This window comes from Aplidium turbinatum, chromosome 11 (genome assembly GCF_918807975.1).
Source record: "Aplidium turbinatum chromosome 11, kaAplTurb1.1, whole genome shotgun sequence".
NCBI classification, from domain to species: Eukaryota; Metazoa; Chordata; class Ascidiacea; order Aplousobranchia; family Polyclinidae; genus Aplidium; species Aplidium turbinatum.
In genome coordinates this window covers 23,975,512-23,994,700 of record NC_137482.1, presented here as the reverse complement: position 1 = coordinate 23,994,700, position 19,189 = coordinate 23,975,512, and the positions used below count along the sequence as shown (strand labels likewise).

At 37.7% G+C, this 19,189-nt stretch overlaps 1 protein-coding gene across 2 annotated transcripts; it reads left to right on the top strand.

Moving 5' to 3' along the window:
- Positions 1-232: 232 nt before the first annotated feature.
- On the top strand, positions 233-17,714 carry LOC145779545 (uncharacterized). 2 transcript variants are annotated; one of them, XM_082591151.1, is made up of 11 exons: positions 233-361; positions 2,918-3,038; positions 3,452-3,650; positions 4,562-4,672; positions 5,174-5,255; positions 8,772-8,887; positions 11,312-11,372; positions 11,840-12,948; positions 13,035-13,212; positions 13,531-13,631; positions 14,600-17,714. In XM_082591151.1, exons 1-11 carry the CDS (start codon positions 292-294, stop codon positions 14,894-14,896), a joined length of 2,445 nt encoding a protein of 814 aa, XP_082447277.1. In that variant the 5' UTR covers positions 233-291; the 3' UTR covers positions 14,897-17,714. The 2 variants fall into 2 exon arrangements, with proteins under 2 accessions (XP_082447277.1, XP_082447276.1); XM_082591150.1 differs by having other exon boundaries at positions 11,309-11,372.
- Positions 17,715-19,189: the final 1,475 nt, after the last annotated feature.

Here is a 19,189-nt window from a genome sequence, read left to right as displayed (position 1 = left end):
TCGGTTTGTGATTCCATGTCAGAAAATAATTTTTATGCGACCCATATGCACAAGGGTTTGCATCTACGCTACTGTGGATAATAAACCACCATCACAATACAACTGGACGAAATCATACACGGAATATATTGCCTACCGTACCGTATTGCCTACCGAGTTGAATCTTTCAAGTAAACTGTTATCGCACAGTATTGTTGCAGATTGTTGTTAACTTTTTATTTGGCCAGATGTGTATGTTTATATAGAACTTCTAGAAGAAACTATCAACTTGACATTGAGTGTAGCCTGACAATGGCTAGTAGGCCTACTAGTTTCAACCAATCAGAAGACAGTGGACAGGGAGACGACCTAAAAGATGTTGGTATGTTTTACAAATGGCCATTAGCCTTTGGTTTACAGTCATTCTATTGGGGCTACAGTGCAACCTGGACAACCTTCGAAGGGAGATTCTCAGCTGGAATGCATTCATTAATAATGTTCAATGTTCGATGTTGTTTGGTTTCTTTGACTTAAAATAATTTTGAAGAAACGCAGTTATCGATCACATTTTGCCTTGCGTGAGAGCTGAGGATCTATACCTAACATAAATAACGGTGATGATGGTTGCTATGCTAAATTGTTCATGGATGAGAAATGAAAAGAAAACGTGCTTATAACTTGCTTCATGTAGCCTAATGGAAGCAAAACGAAAACATTTTTTTTGTTATTTTGGCACTAGCACTGTAGCCTACAGTGTTACACTCTACACTGCTTTACTGCTTGCAATGAAGACAATAATTGAAAAATATTATATTCAGTGGTGGATTTCCAGAAGATTAGCTTCTGGAGCGCTAGTTTATTACTTTGCTAGTTTATAGATGGTATAGCGTTGTTCAATGCAAATATTCATATTTTAGTGAAATAATAATACAAAAAATACAAGTTATAGCCTAGAAAAAAAAGAAGAAAAAAATTTGTTTTTAGTTTTTTCCACTTTTGATTTTTGATTTTTCAAGTTATAGCCTACAATTTTTAAGACACTTATCGTATTCAAAATCATAAAACCTCTGGCGACTTCGGGTCTCAATTGCCGGGTTACGTCCATGGCGTAATCAGGATCCAACATACTTCGCTGGTTAAAAATTTCTCAGTGGAAGACGGATCATTCGTATAAAGAGTAAACTTGAAACAGTTATACAGTGTGTAGAAAAGCACGGTCAGATGTCAGTAGCCTATGAGGTTCATTTGTGAAAATCCGCGCTCACACTCGCTCGATGAAATTGGAAGAGATTATAGTGACGTTATCAAATTTTGAAGACTCTGGGATCTTCTTTTCGTAGTTATATATTTACGAAGTCCTCTTACAGCAGTTGCTTCGCGTTCATCTAAACGCAATCTCTCTGCCACTTCAATGATTTCGTTTTCTCCGTGTGTCATTAGGCTACTGTGCCCTCTGGCCAAATAGTTGAATCAAGTATTTTTCAGCTGTTAATAAATGACAAGTCTGTTGAATTCAACAAGCGATCTTGAATGGAATTTCCTAAGTGATTATACACCCTTCTCTGTTGGGTGGAAAATATGGTACCCGGTCATTTGGTCGACAGGACGTTTGGTCGACAGACATTTGGTCGACAGGACGTTTGGTCGACAGGACGTTAGGTCGACAGAACGATTTATTTTAGGGTTAGGGTTAGTTAACTAACCATAACCCTAATCTAACCCTGACTCTAACCCTAACCCTAACCCAAAAATGAATCGTTCTGTCGACCTAACGTCCTGTCGACCAAATGTCTTGTCGACCAAACGTCCTGTCGACCAAATGTCTGTCGACCAAACGACCGTGCACCGAAAATATCACCCTTTGGTAGGGTGGAAATGACCATCTTTCCCAATAGGCTATGGGGTGGGAATGAAAAAGTAGAAGTGGAATTTTTAGACCACCCTTAGAAGTGGTTAAAACTACACTTTTTGATTTACAGTGTAGAAGATGCGGGGATTGATTAGCGGGCTATTTCTGCAATTGTTTACATGTAATTCTACACCTTTGAACTCTAAGTTTTTTTCAGCATCCTTAGCAATGCCATAATGTCGTCCGGGTTCGTTCCTTCGTGTTTCAAATAATTTTGCAAATTATTAATTTTGTTATCTGCATCTCAAATAGTAGCCTACATGCTCTGTTTTACAATTCAAGGCTTAGGCTATTTCGGATAATTCTTGCGAGTATTCGTACATCAAAGCCAAGTCCAACAAGAAATCCCTAGATGTTATCTTCGACAAGAGCCCTTGATATTTCGCACGTTCCCGAGAATCTCTTGTGTCGCTAATAGCGCCCTTTTTGAAAAATTCGACAAGTGCTGGGAATTCATTCCAGACGGCACTAACTGTGCGGAAACTCGAGGCTACCCAACGTGTGTCCAGTACCCTTCCGATTTTCAACAACTGCACTTCAACAGCCGCTGCACATTCATCCATTCCCTGCTATTGTTAGGAGAAGAAGGCTATAGCGTTTGTCTATAAAAGATCGAAATCGATTCAAATTACTGACTGATTTTACAGCATGACGAACCGATAGTTCCAATCTATGGTTGCACAATACCACACCACAATGTCAGGAAATTCATCACGAAGCAATTTTGCTACACCATTTTTGCGACCTATCATCACAGCCGCGCCATCACATAGGTTACAACACCAATCAAACAAGAAGATAAAAATGTTGTAGACATGCCATATGATTTTAGGCAGCTTTTCAGGGAATCATAGATGCCATTTGCTGTAAGAATAGCGAGCTCAACAAGATCTACAAAATTAATACATTCACAGGTTCGCTTCCGTCAAGACTGGTACGAAGGTATATTATCAGAGTAAATAGTATCAGATATTATCAGAGTAAAATAATTGACAAAACGCATGTTAGACAAGTAATTTTAATTTTTAGGGGCTAAGAAAAAGTTCAAACCATTCAAAGCAATACGGCGAATAATACGAGATGGTAAAAAGAACGTTAAGGTGCCTGCTATCTTTAAAGGACAAAGCTTGCCTGAAGAAGACCCTGAATTGTAAGTGTTTTGTGAGCTGTTTCATCCCGTACATAAATGTTATGAATAAGATAGTTAAGCAATTCAACGGTTTGATTTTTTGATTACGTAATGAATGATAGAACTCCTACACAAAATTGTAAGTTTGTTTACAAGTTGTCAAAACACCATCTTTTTGTGGATCAATTTAAATTTACTTCTAGACTAAAATCAGAGTTTTAAACAACTTTTTTTTTTAACTTCAACGAAACAAATACTAAAATCTTTCACCAACTGAACAATTATTTATTAACCAACGATTGTAGTGTTGCTTTTCTTTCACAGCCCACATAGGCCTAAATGTTTCCTCTCCAAGCAGTGCGATGTCCGACCTATAACAACAATAATAGGCTATCGTGATAGAATTAGAAAATAATAAGATTTCAAACCTTAAGAACTTCAGAGCAAAACCTGGATCGACGGATCAGTTTATCCCACGACAGCATATTCAACCCGGACCCAAGCTTACTCGAAACCTCCATTCGCCATGCCCCAAAATCAGCACCGAAATCTATTGTGAAGCCACCCAATAAAAGCACAATTATTGTCTCGGATGATGAACTGCCCTCTCCCAATGCAGTGTTAAGCTTCAAGGTGCTTTGATAGACTTTTGGTAATATTGATGGATTTTACATAGGTAGTGTTACATACGAACATATCTTTGGCCACGTGTAGCCTACTTTAAATGTGATTCTAGTTTTTTAGTCTCAAACGCTGCAGCTCTATAGTTTCCTTCAACATTTGGTCATGCACGACTATAGCCGATCTAGGTCAATAAACACTCGATAAGAACTTTGCTAAACATTTCATACAAAATCAATGTTTTCCTGCTGTTCCATGGTGCGTATCATGTTCATATCCATACCCATATCATAGCCTACTAAAATAATTTCCAAAGTTTTGTCCTTTTTTATCATTTGTTTGATAGTCGTTCTTTTGTTTATCCTGATGATTTTTTTACTTCCTCCTTACTGTACAAACTTGGATCTGCATCTTCCATCTTCTCGTTCGTGCAGAAGATTCTTTTATATTTTTGAGAGTATCGTATTCAGATGAGACTTTTGAAAGCAAACCTATTCGATTTTGTTTGGATATTTGATAGCTCATGGTGTAGAAAGCTTCAACAAGGTCAAAGAATAAAAATGTGATAGTTGTTTCTTTTGATCAGTTAGTTAAAGAGTTTTTATTAAGAACTGGATTTCCGTTTTTCCATTTCTTGATTAGATTTCCATTATCTTTTCACTATTGTAAACTATTTACAACTTGTCAATTAAATATTTTTGTTTGGTGGAGCATCGAAGATAGCTGCAACCTACCAAGTAAAGATAGAAGATATTTGTATAGCCTATCCATCGAAGATAGCTGTGTAAATTGGTCCGTGGATGCATTGAGTTTTTGTTTGCAGTGTGAAATAAATAAAAATAAACTTAAGCTGTTTGATTCTTACAAGCGGCTTAATGCATAACCTGTGAACAAATTATCAAATCTCCTTGTGGTGTGTTTAGGATGAATTAAACAAGAAACTCAATCTAAGTCCTCGAGCAAGATCACCAACCATTCCTGGAGATCATTTGCTCTCCACCAGTGCCCCATCCGGCATCTCCTTCTTTTCTGTGGTTAGTGACGTTTGATCTGGAATATGATTGTTTCTAGCATCGACAAATAAAAGACCAATGGAATAGAAACTAAGAAAGCCTGCGTTGAGTAAATTTAAGATCTTTTTTAGATAAATTTTAGATAACCAAACTTTTTTTCTCTGCATTTCCGAGGTGGTTTCATAAACTGGCTTTCCTTGGCAAATTGATTTGATATTTCTTGGAGGAAAAAATACTTTTTGGACAGAAAATAACTTTCCTCGGATAAAATTAAAAGTTCTTAATGTGGTATTTAAATGACTAAGCAAAATTACTCACGTGTTGTCAAGTAGAAACTTTTGGTGTCAAAGTGGTTGGCAGCTACAGAAGAATGCTGTAAAAAGGTCTAGTTTATGTTACTCTGTCATAGCCTATTGTATTGCTTTGACGTAGGTTTAGTAAAACGTTAAAACTTCAAAGACAATGTTTGTACAAATCTGTAAAGTCATTGACGTTTGGTATTGAAATAAACTATTTGTTCAGAAACCGCGTGTCACCGTGAAGCAAATATCTACAAAAGATCCGCAAAATGAGGCAACGCAATTTCAAATAAATTCTCCTACAGGTAATTGACAGAACGACAACGACTCAAACAGAAAATGGAACGTATTCAAACTAGTCAATCGGCTACAAAGGTGTTGCTTGACGTATTTTGATTAGATCGCTACCATTCGCTACCACCCTTATTGTGTCACTCGTATTCTTTAAAGCGACTGTTGTTGCAAGTTCATTTCTCCAGCTCGGCACACCAGGCGACCACATGGAGATGCTTGCTTTGATAGCTATCCGCCCCGCAGGGCCGTTGACAGGATTTCTCGGGCCCGGTACCCATTTGTTTTCGGGCCCCCTTCATCCACAATGTTATGAATATAATAATATCAGGTTGTGTAGAAACGTTTGTTGATGTACTGTTAAAATGAAGATGACACATGTCGTTCAAAGTAGAAAATTAAGAGGAATGTCATTTATATATTCTCAAAGATTTGTTGTATCCACGAATTTCCCCAACTGTGCAATTACGCATTAGGGATTTCTCCATAAACCGCAAAATCCTTGCTCTCAATCACGATCTTCGTCAGTATGTTTAAAATTGTTGGAGTTTTCGGCTAAAATTAATTCTTTGTAAAGTAGCCCTAGGAGAGTAAAACATTTGGGGGGGGGGCAAACATAATTTGCCCAAATTTTGTCTTGGCGTATATATTTTCAAAAATACTAAATTAGGCTACTCACAATCTCTGAGAGTCATCAACTTGGCCATGTACGAAACACAAGCAAAAAAAAAGTATATACAACAAGGCTGAACTTACTTTAATCTACTTTCATAGACCTGTCTGTGTTTCATTTAAATAAACCATCAAATTAAAACATTCTTGTGTATCATAAAAAAATATTCAATATTAAGCCTAACTGGATTCAAAAAAATTTGAACTGAGACTTCACCAATAACTGGATAACAATAGTTGCTGAATATTCATGTCACCAGATTATATGAAAATCTCCAGACCAACTTCAATAAAAGGCTTGACCAAAAGTAGCTCAATCTTTTTAATTCAAAGATTCAATATTTGTACATTTGCATTGAAAAAAAATAAAATGACAATCCGTTTACTTATCAAACCAGTAACATTACTTAATATCCATGCTGCTTCAAATCCTACAGCCTGAAAAGAATTGGACAGTTTACCATGCTATGTGCATCAAACTTCCACCTTTGAACAAAACTAATTTTGATACCAAAAATATTGATATTATATTACAATGAAATAGTCATAGTCAATGTTTTTTCAGAAGATCATTACAAAGATAATCTTACTTCACAATGAAGCAGCTAGGCCTACTCAAATCACAAGCATTGAAGAAAAATCACTCCCAGATAATAACTTCAAACTCAATTGTTGCCACAAAATACAGACATTACCAAAACATGACACAAAAATAGCACTGTTTACATTGCCTGATATATTAACTGCATAAATTGGATGACAAAATAACATAACATGTGTCTTTATATTTGATTGTTGTTGCTCTAATACTGTGTTATAGATAATAAATAGCTGAGCATATCAACCTTGGGACTGGCAAAGACAAACAGCAGTTTATACAAAAAAATTCAATGCTGAAAACAGTTAAACCATAGCTCACAAAAACATAAAATTAAATACAGGAAAATTCACAAGTTGTTTTCATTTAATATACTTTTTCACTTTGTACATAACTATAGTTAGTGGCCGGGATCAATGCTCACAAAAGTGGTGTATATGTGGCCTCACAACTGTTGATTATTAAAGTTTATAACAAATGCTTATTTTGTATATACAGTATATATATCTAAAAATGATAAGCTATCTTTGTAGTATTTAAGTCAAGTTTTGCGAGCATAGCATAACTCATGGTAAAATTGACTTATCCAATAATTGGATATTTTTACCCAAATAGTTTTACAAACAACTACATTAGTAGGATATAGAGAAAAAACAAAAACTTTATAAGCTCACCAGAACCCAGCAAGGTTTCAAAATTCTACCAATGAAGAAATGTAGGCTAGTGTGATGATATTCTAATGAACATCTGTAATAAGCTTATCTTAGCTTGTCGAAGCATTATTTTCTGCAAATACTGAATTGAAACTTAACATTCTGCCCAAATTTTAATACCAAACATAAAAGTTTTCAAAATTGTCGATACTCTGTTTTACATTCAAAGCAAAATGTTTTTTATACAAAATGCAAAACTATAAAGTTACTAAACTGGTAGAATGTTGAAAACTTATGGTAAGAATTGATTTGTCCAAATAACTAGACATTTTTGCCCAAATGATTTATATAATCAACTACATAAGTAGGATATTGAGAAAAAACAAACAATCGCATAAAGTTACCAGTAACCAGTAGGCTTTTAATTTTTACCCATGAAGAAATGCAGCATACATGTTAGCGAATATCAGTAATAAGCTTACCTCTGTTTCCCAACTGTGCTTTTTTACAGTTCTATTTTACAGTTGTCGAATCGAAACTTATCATTCTGCCCAGATTGCAATACCGCATGCAACAGTTTTCAAAGTCGGTGATAATACATTTACATTCATTGGAAAATATAAATGTATCTCATAAATTACAACAATTATGTAAAGTTTCTAAACAGGTGAGACGTCGAAACATTGTGGTAAGATTGATTTGCCCAAATAACTAGACATTTTTGCCCAAATTTGCGACATTTTTTTTCAGCGGGGGAGCGACTGCCCCCCATCTTCTACGGCTATGAATTGTAGATGCAAGTAGCTAGAAGGGATTACCACCAAAAAATATATATATTCAGAATTAAAGAGTGGGTGAAGAAAAATATTTCGTGTTTTTGAAAAAAAAAAATCGTGGTTAGGGAAATCACTAGGCTATACCCGGAAGGAGGCCCGGTACTTTACCATCTGACGGCTGAAGTGGCTGTTTTAACCTCTGGTCGCAATTCCTTTAGATTTGATTATAGTAAGATCTTGATAATGTTTGAAGTCGCGGGGAATCTTTTAAATCCGGGCCCCCTAAATATTCCGGGCCCGGGTCCAAAAGTACCACCTAGACCCCCCTGTCAACGCTCCTGCCGCCCCGTCAGCTCAGTGGTTACGCGCCGGCTCAAATCAAGTGGCGCTGGTTCAACTCTCTGGGTGTGCTCTTGAGCAACGTATTTCAGGACTGCTCTCCATTCAGCGGCAAGTAGTGAATGGAATAATTCCCCGGTAAAACAACACTTCAACTATCGGAAACTTCACTTTGCTATTCTCGGTAACCGGCCCTGCGTCAAGAGCCTCTACAAGTAAGTTATTCGAAACTACCAGGAATAACTTATCAAGGCTTTGTCAGTCCCAGGATAAAGATTCAAAACCAACCAACTAACCATTGGTCAAAGTATTTGAGAGATTCAAAGTCCTTTACCATATAACTTGGAAAGGAAGGATTGTCTCCGTACCATTTAGAGGGGTCACGGTTGGGTGATTACTTTGCTACAGGCTACATGCAGTAATGCATGGAAACAAGGCAACGACTTTTAATTTTTACGTTTTATGTAAATATTAGAAAAATATGTTTTACAGAAAAAGATGAAGATATTTTGAAGCTGAAGCACAATGCTGCTTATGCTAAAATCGAAGCCAGGCCAAAACATCGCAAACCTCGTCGAAAGTTGAAGTTGTCTAGTGAGATAAACAATGTACGCTATGACTTAAACCTTTTTTTTTTTGACATTTTATCAAACCCATCTTGCCCTTTCTTCCATCTTTTATCTTGGTTGGGCAGTGGAAGTTTCTTCTTTTTCAGACTTTGCTTTTAAAGTAGGCTACTGCCACGTAGACGTTTTCATCCTTTGTGCGAATGTTGACCACAACATTGCCTTGATCGACCTGATTTTATCTGTTGAGAGCCAAAAAAGAGAGAAGGAAATTTTAAATTACCAAATGCAGTGGCGTAACTACCCATTGGATCTTGTGGATAAATCTAGGGGCGGCACGTTGCTGGAGGGCGGCAAAATGTGATAACCTTTTAAACGAACAAAGACAATCACATTAATTTATTCTCAGAGAGACTCAGACTTTAAAAGACGTAAGTTAACACTGATCTAAGTGAAGCTAAAACATTACACAAGTTATGCCTCTAAACTAATTTGCAACTTTTTTTATTGTGACTCACCCTGTGGTATTTTTATACGGTAGGTCTGGTATAATGATACTCATGCTGTTGAAATCATCATGGAATGTCGGTTGTAACTTGTTGTAAGCTATAGCATTGTTAAGTCAATTTAGTTTTGGTAGTTAAGTTTAGATTAGTTTTAAGTTTATTTCACTTTCGCGAGGAGACAGAAAGGAACTGTGAGGTTATCGTGTCAACGGCCACCTTTGCTATCTGTCTGTGGTAGATAGACGGGATTCCTCCATCTTCATGTGTGAAGATAGATTAGGTTTGTAAAAGGTTTATAGTTTCAGGTCTGAAATAGATCACTTAGCTTAACTCAGCAAATTTGCAATTAAGGTTATTGTTTTTTTAACTATGGTGCTGCAGATTCCAGAACAAAATTTAAGTTGCAAAGTTTTTAAGTTACTTTTGCCTATGAAGAGAGTAAAAGAAAGTGGAGCTTTTTTTAGAAAAAAAAATAATTCTAAGCTAGAGAAGAAGAACTAAAAAAGAATAAAGGGGACATTTTGAAGTTTGTAACAATTGCCTCTACTAAAGAAACAGAAGAGCCTGAAGAGGTTAGCAGCCACAGTAAATCGCTACCTCAAGTTGAGACGGAAGAAGAAGTGTACCTCGAGCAAAACAATAACAAAGTGATCATTGAAAGAAGTCAGCCTATGAATGAAACAATTTCAGATAAAGATAGAACAGACAATATCTATTATTCTCATAACGATGTGGCTACTTGGCCAGATACATTTACTCATAACATGAGAGTTGAGATGATCAAATTAGGGCCCAAAAGGTTTCAGAATATAGAAAGGGCATTCAAGCCAGCGATTAGTGTAGCCTACGGTATTAAAGAAGGAGACAAAGAGAAAGAATCTTTCAGCTGTCTGAGTAAGGAGTGGTTTTACTTTGAACTTTTAATAAAATATAACAAACACTGTTTTAATTCTTCTGTTGTGTGAAATTTTAATCAGCTTTTACGACGGTGTCAAGGGAGGGCGGCATTTCGAGAAAAAATCCAAGGGCGGCATATTGCGTTGCTACGCCACTGACCAAATGTATTCAAAGTGAATCAAACATGGTGGAACTGTTTTTGTTCGTAACCTTCTAACCTTCTGTTGATATAAGGCGTATCCTATGATTGAATTTTTGTTTGCAAACATTTTTGGCTGGAGATGAATTTTCGAGAAACGATCGTGATATATTTTTGATATAATCTGATATAGAAGGTCTGGACGTGAACTTGGCTATTCTATCCTTTGCATAAGTAGTTGTGGCTACGTCTGTGCACACGAGTTTGTAAATGAGCGTGTGCATGATTATTTTGCAATTCGTTACTTATTTCAAGAGTTATTTGCTCAAATGCTTGTTGGAGCTTTAAGGTGATTGTGTGTAATGTTTGCGTTATAAACAATGCCATGCTAGGCATGTTGTCGGCAACGTCAAATAGATGTATGACGATGTTATAATCAAGTGACATTGTTGTTTGCTTTAAAGATTTCAGTGACTTGTCCGTTTTTCCGACTGTCAAAAATATGTTGGTGTCCAACAATGTTTATAAAATGAGGTGGGGCACAACAGATATGTTACACCAAATCTAAACGTTACGGACACCATGGCTAAACAATATTGAAAACGAATTGCCCATTGACTTCTTTGCTTGCTCTGTAAGTTCCCCAGACAGCTAAAACAATTTGTATATAACTTATGCATGTTGTAAAGACCCCAAATGGATTTTTGCAAATGAAGTACATTTCTTTTGAAAGCCCTGTTGTTTAATGCTGTAGCGTTGTTAAGAATAAGAGCCTTAGTGCTAAGGCTAAATTGGGCAATTGAGCGTTCATAGTAGCCTAACGTTGGCTAAATCCGTTTCTGTTTTTGCTTTTTTAGCTGTAAATTGTACATGATAAAGAAGTACATATTCTAAAATGCTAACCCAATAATATTTTTACAGCAGAATAACTCGGTGGATCTAGAAGAATCCAAAAATCTACATGAAGTGTCTCCTCTTGAACAAAGTAATGCCAATCAGCATAGTCTAATCCAGACCAGATGTATTAGGTTGAAAATAAAGTTAAAGATTTTGTAATTCAATCATCAAAAAGTTTCACTGTCGGCAATAGTGATTATATAAAGTTAACCGAAACCAGTGTACATACCAAATACTGTATAAGTGTTTTTTTAAAAAAAATTATAGCAACCATTCCTGAAACTCACCATTTGTTAGTCTTTTTGTGGTTTATGTTTTTGCAATCTTGTTTATAGTTATTTTCTGTTATTACTTGTGCTAAAACATTATACGTATATATTTTTGTGTTATTTAAAGGCTGGGTTGCAGCTGACCTTTTGCTGTTATCCTTATTGCGCAAACTACATGTCATTTGTGTTTGCAATGATTGTGAAGCTTCAACAGAAGAAAATAAACTGAACTGAACTATCGACATAATCCATGACGTAGTTAACTTACTTATTGTCTCATTTGTAGACGTCACAGTCACAACAAATCATGAAAACGTAGATCAACCAAAAGAATTCTTCAACAAAGAAGCACACGCTGAAGACAAAGAAGATGTTGGCGAACTGCAGCATTCGATTTCATCAGAAATTCCTACGTCACCGTCTAACGACACTATCTTACCTTCTCAATCTGACGACGCTAACAAACTAAAAAAGTACGCGAGGAGTCACAGCGAAAACGAACCACGGCCGGTCACCAGTGTCAACCAAGGACTGGTGAAAGCTTTTAGTTACGACTCAGACAAACGATCTTCAAAACTGTCAATCAAAAAAGAAAAACCAAAAGATGAAAGTTTTTTTGAAATTTCTTCGAAAACGAGGAATAACCACTCAAAAAAAGAAAGAGAGAAAACTTCGGTAAAAAAATTAAACCCAATTGGACAAGATCAAGTATCATTATCTCAGAACAATGAAGTCTCTGGAATGTCTGATGCAAACGCAAGTGCAGGTTCAAAAGAATCCAATGCAGCGATTTACCGGCAAAACTTAAAGAAAACTAATAGCATTTACGCTTCAAATAAATGCGAAGTAAAAGATGATGATACATTAGATTCGTCAACCAAAGCCCATGTCACAGCCGACCCTTTATTGAAAGGAGTGATGCAACAATTGAGATCTCCCAACCGAGGATCTGAGATGGATGAAAACAAACTAAACAACAGATCTCTTTCTCACATCGCTGAGGAAACATCTAAAAGTGGAGTGAATATTCTAAGTAATTCAAAACAAGGAAGCGTCCTGAAAAAACAACGAAACTTGAATCAAGTCGACACGGAAAACCAAAATTATGCTGAAGGAAAAAGCAAGTCAAGAGTAGGGAAAAGTTCTACTAAAATTGTGACAAATTCAATACATGAAGAAAAAGTCTCTGCAAACAAGGACCCCTCTGCTGAAGAGAACAGTCCAAAGACAGCAATGTTGAAAGAGAATATGAACGTACAACTTCAATCAATGCCACCTGCAAAACTTCGAAAGAAGGGCCCTAAGAAGCAATTGGCTGTTCACAATACAAATTACAACGAAGAAATGACACAAGAAAGCGTTAAGCAAAAAATAAACCAAACAAGTTCCAATACAGTTGAGTATAAAGCTGCGTTATGTAATTTCTCTAATATAGAAATAAACCAAAATAAAAACAATACGACCATAACATTTTCATTCAGGTATCTTATTGGAAAGAGATGAGCAAAAACAACAACAACAGATACTCTGATTTCTTTGACCCGAGAATCAACGCTTTGCCGGATTCTCCTACCATGAAGCAACCGACAGTAACAAGGTCTGCATCTACCAACGTCGAACACAAGAGCCTGTCTGTGGCGAAAGATATTCATTCTGACGGTAAATACATCCAAAAAAAGTGTAGCCTATATTGTAATTTTTGTGGCAAGAAATGGCCTCAGTTTGATTGAAATGATCAAAAGCTGTGGCCTACCTACTATCGGCCATTAATCAAACAACTTTGAAACTTTAACCTGTAAAACCTGTTTTATTAATCGATGCGCGTTTACATCCTAGTGGTTGACGAATACGAGGAAGCTATTGTTCAATAGCCAACTCTTTGCTCCCCTATCCAGAGCTGCCAGACTCCATCAAGTAGATTGAAAATGATCACCGAAATTTGGAATGCGATTGCAACAATATTTAACTTTATTTCAGAGAAAGATGAATCTTTGCTTAATCCTTCAGCACCATCATGGGTTTCATTGGCAAGAACGCGATCAAAGAAGTGGGGACAACTTGGCGCGTCTAATGGCAGCGTAAGCTCTATGCCATGCTTTCTTTCTGCTTTAGCCTACATTATGACAACAATTAGTTAGTTATTAGCAGGGAGTCGAACCGTTTGATTTTTCCGGTTCGGGTCCGGTTCTGGTTCAAAGATTGTTTCAAAATTGGGTTCAGTTCCGGTTCAGGTTTGAAGAAACTTAAAACCGGTTTTATAAGTTCCGGTTCGGGTCCGATAAAATTAGGCCTAGGCCTACTATTGCCCAACTACAAACTAGCCCAATTGGGCGTGAAAACCGCAAGGTTGGCAACACTGATCTCAACACTGCTTTGCTCAATTAACTTGCCTTTGTTGTTTGTTGCACAAGTTACAATCAAACTATATTGTCTATGAAGTCACAGAACAGAAGTTGTTTACCTCAAAATTCCTCTCCAAAGCATCGATGATAGGGGATCGTGTGTTACGGAATAGGCTATAATTCATCCGTACAATGTGGCCTCCAAGATAACAACATGCTACGTACAACTTCACTTACCACAATGCGAACAATGACGTAATGCTGGAGTGAACCGCTTTTTTCAACCGGTTCGGGTTCGGTTAGGGTTTAAGCTAACTCAAATTTTTGGTTCAGTTCCGGTTAAGGTTCAGACAAAATCGCACCAAAACCGGTTTACAAAAATCCGGTGCGGGTTCGGTTGGACTCCCTGGTTATTAGACCTATAGGCCTACAGCTAGTCTAGCCGTTGTTGAAACGTACATAGGCTAAGTGTTGTTTTATTGCTTTATAGCTTTAAGGATTGCCCAGCCACCAAAATCAGTGGCGGATATGGAGCAGTACACGCATGTGGTGACATTTTCTAACAATGGTGCAAGCGCCAAAGACACTGCATACGAGATGTGCACACCAAACGACTCTACTACTATTGCTTTATATGATGTAGGTTGTGCTTTGTTCTTGTAAATGCTGATGAAAAATTGAAAATATATAACTTTGTTTTTTAGATTGAAGAAACTGGAGAATCGAAAAAAGCAAACTATACCCCATTGTCAAAAAGTGCGGCATCAGGTGACAGTTCTACGGCTTCTCTTTCGTTAAAAAGAAATAAAAATTTTCAAGCAGCGAACTTTCGTAATACCGGCGAAACTCCAGAAGAAAGATCCCCAACTTCAAATAAATATCGCGGCATCTCGGGAAAAGACCAAATCGAAAAGCAACTCCTTGAACAAAGAGATGACCCACCTTGGCTAGCTGTAGCCATGGCAAAGCAGAAGAGGTGGTCCTATGGGGAGACAGTGTGACTGTTTAATTTTTTTTTTGTAGTAATAGGCTATCGCAAAAGCAGTAAGTTAACTTTCAAAAACAGTATTTTGGGATGTTACTATTGATAACTACCTTTATGCATTCCTTCAACTTATACATATTTGGTTCGAAATACTTAATTCCAGTGATGTACGCGCATACAAAAAATATTGACGCCGTCAGCGTAAACGCAAACGTTCGAAAAATCATACGCCGTATGCGTCAACGTAACTTGTAAAAAAAGTTGGCGGCGTCAGCGTTAGCGCATACACTAGCGCAAACTCATTTTGTTTGCTAGGTGCCAAACATTCACACGGTATAAACCACTCGAAACAAACAAGTTTTATTTTGAATTTCCACGAAGAAACACAAGCATCTGAAAGTGTTCATCTGACATTTTGCTGTGTTTTGGTTCCAATATGTCTTTGCCTATTGAAAACATTCTTTCAACTGCAGCGCTGGAAGGTATTGGAGTGTTGTAACGAAAAAAAATACATTAAAAAGTATGCGTTGACGCTATGCGCTAAAAAACCGCGAAAACTTTACGGCGTAGCCTCAAGCGCAAACTATCCAAAAAAATGTGGCCGCAAACGGTAGCGCAAACAAAAAGTCTACGCCGCAAGTATGCGGCGTAGAATTTGCGGCGTATACGTACATCTCTGCTTAATTCACTGATTAGCCTCAGACTACTGTAACTGATCACACCAGATTTTTATATCACAACACCCACCGGCACGTAGGAAAATTTCATTTAGTACAACGTTAAAGGCATACTAAATGAAATTTTCAAACGGAATTAAGCATTAAAATGCGTAAACTGAACATTCAAGAATACATCTCAAAAAAAATTTGTTTTCTATGGCGCTGGCAAGGCCCAAAGTCCAATGTTTCATTTATTTTTAATTTTTTTCAAAATGACCAAAAAGTGCAAACACTGCTCGAGAATACGTCACAAAAGACAACAATAACAAAAGCCACGTCACCACATCTGATGTTTTAACATCAGATCTGAGGTTTTGAGCAAACTGTTTGATGTTTTGATGTTGAAATCTGATGTTTTGATGTACCTACATACAGTTAAATCATACAGTACAGTTATACAGTTAAATAGCCTACAGTTAAATCGCCGGCAGTAACAACTGTTGCGTGATCAGCTGATTGCTCGTCTTTTGTGACGTAGACTGTACATTCGCACGCTTCGCTGCTCAGGCCCATTCTGGTTTTAAAAGCTCTGACAAAAGTACGCGCGGAATGCTGATCAGACGGCAATGGGGCAAAATTTTATTGAAAATCGTTTTATGGTAGCAAGTTAAACACAAAGAACGTGGAAAATCGCGTGTCGAGTCACATGACTGAAATCAGCTGAATCGCGAGTAGGTACGCTTTTCGACGAGTGGATAATGTTAAAGTGCCTGCCGCATTTCATATACCAGATATGCTTTTATTGAATTAGCTTGTGCAGGTTTGGTATCAACATTTTTCGCCACGTTAGCTCAGTGGTTGCAGAAACATGGAAACTGTCATCACAGATGGTTAAACGACTTGAGGCATTTGAAATGTGGATTTATAGAAGAATGCTTAAAATTTCATGGAAGGATAAAATCACAAACAAAGATGTACTATCCAGAATACAAACCAACATGGAAGTTCTACAAACAATTAAATCAAAAAAATTGAAATATTTTGGCCACATGATTCGCAATAATTCTATTCAAAGACAACCACTAGAAGGAAAAATGAACGGCAAACGAAATAGGGGCAGACCACCAAGAATTTGGACTAATGATATTGAAGACTGGTCAGGACTTAAATACAAAACTGCAGTAGAAAAATCTTACAACAGAGAAACTTGGCGTCTCATTGCCTCCAACCCTCGACGAGAGGAAGGAACTTAATGATGATGATGCGCTCAGTGGTTAAGCGCCTGACTCAAGATCAAGCGGCGCAGGTTCGGTTCTCGTGGTGTGCGCTTCAACTGTTGTGGAATTTATTTGTTATGGTGCTGATTTTTCGCATTATGTACTGTGTAGCCTACTGGTTCATATTATACTTTACCGTAGGCTTACTAGGCTTCTTACAACAGACCAAATAAGTTTTTATATGTCTACTCGTTTAATTTCATTCTTTGTGATCATTAGCAAGCATAGCAGCTGGCTACCTAGGCTGGGAGATTTTTTATTGCAGCTCACTTTTTCAAATGTAATTTAGCATAAACTGGTTTATTCCGAAGTTTGATACTTTTTGATTTGAAATTCAGTCATACTCGTTTGGCGAAATAATGAAGATTAGAACATCTCTTTCGTAACGTTGTGTAGTTGTTTCAAGAACACAGGCTAGATTAGCCTACCCTGAAGAATGGCTCTTGCTTCGCATTCAGCCTACTTTCCATGCCGACTTATAGGCGTCATCGAATCGAATACCGTACTGTTAGATCAGTGATTTTCAACCTATGCTGCGTGTAAATCACTGATGGTACGCAAAGACATTTTAGGGAACGTTCAAATATTACGTAACGCGTTTTTTCCGAATTTTTGACCCCCCCTCCCCCATGTAACGCCAACGTAACGCTTTTTTCAATCCCCCCCCTCCCCCATGTAACGCTTTTTCACTACGAATTCAGCACAAAAAACTACCATTTCGTACTCGAAAGCGTTACGTAACGTTTTGCTTGAACCCCCTCCCCCCGATGTGACGCTAACGTAACGCTTTGCATAAACCCCCCCCCCCTCCCCCTCGAAGGCGTTACGTAATATTTGAACGTTCCCTTAGGCGGTATCCTTTGTTTTGTTTATCACCACAATAACTGTATTTACCGAAAGTGAGTTATCAAAATTGTAAATTTCATCAACAGCTCGGCTCTCGTGTGAAAATTTTGGCTTTGTTTGCAGAGTTGCGTTGGTTCTCTCGGGAAAACATGGATGAGTTTCTTATTTTGAGCGAGAACTACAATTATTAAAAATATCTCCGCTCCGTTGGTTAGCGCTTAACTTCGTGGACGAAGAAGCTTCAAGATCACGCGGCACTGATTCGACTCTCGGGGTGTGCGCTTGAGCAACGCATTATAAGGACTGCTCTCCATTCAGCGGCACCTAATGGATGGAATAATTCCTCGGCAACAACACTTCAACAATCGAAAGCTCCACTCTGTCAATCTCGGTAACCGGCCCCAAGTCAGAAGGAAAACAAGGCTCAATGTCGCTTTTAATGAAGGATGATTTTCTTATTTTGAGGGAGAACTAGAATTATTGAAAACCGCCTCGATAGCTCAATTGGTTAGCGCGTCACTTCTGGAACGAAGATACTTCAAGATCAGGCGGCGCTGGTTGGACTCTCGGGGTGTGCGCTTGAGCAACGCACGTTAAGGACTGCTCTCCATTCAGCGGCATCTAATGGATGGAATAATTCCTCGGCAACAACACTTCAACAATCGGAAACTTCACTCTGTCAATCTCGGTGACCGGGCCGCGAAAAATTTTTTCCCACGAGATTTCTGTCTCATTTACATATGTTGGTAAAAGTTTGGATTAAAACCGTGTGAATGCAACATTTTCTCGTTGGCACGGTTGGTTCAGTGGTTTCATCCTCGCCTAGTGATCGTGAGAACGAGGGTTCGACGCCCGACGAAGTCAAACTTTTTTTCTTCTTTAAATTAATTTTTGCGGTGCACAAGAGCTTTTCAAAAAAAGTAGGGTTAGGGAAAGCTTATAAATTATTATCATTGCAGAATTTGATTGGTAAATAGTTATTTCGCAATCTGAATCAACCAATCTCTCAAAACACTTTCGGAAAATCTTACTTTTAGAGTGACTAGAATCAATGATACAGAAATCTCGTGGGAAAAAAAATTTCGCGACCGGGCCTGCGTCAGTGATTCAAAGCCTATACAAGTATGCGAAACTGCCAGGATTAAGCTCTGCAAGAAGCTTTCCCAGTCCGAGGATAAAGATTTAATCAATCAATCTGACGGACGACATTAGCCTTTTGTTGCCAGATTGACTTTTCAGCCTGACATTGTTGTTGCCAACCACTTCATCAAGCTTGGTGTTTCTCCCGAAACATCAGGGTCGACCAGTTGTCTACAGCGACTCATTTATCTCCCTCTGTTGGCATCTTCAATTTTCAGGTTTCTTTTGTTCATGTCATCTTTTCACGGTGTCATCCCAAGTATTTTTTGGCTTTCCTTTTCTCATTTTTCCTGCCACTACTTTATTATCCCAGACTCGCTTTGTCAAATTGTTCTTATCCATTTGTTCAAGATGTCCAACCCATCTCAGACCACACAAGTAGGCTAC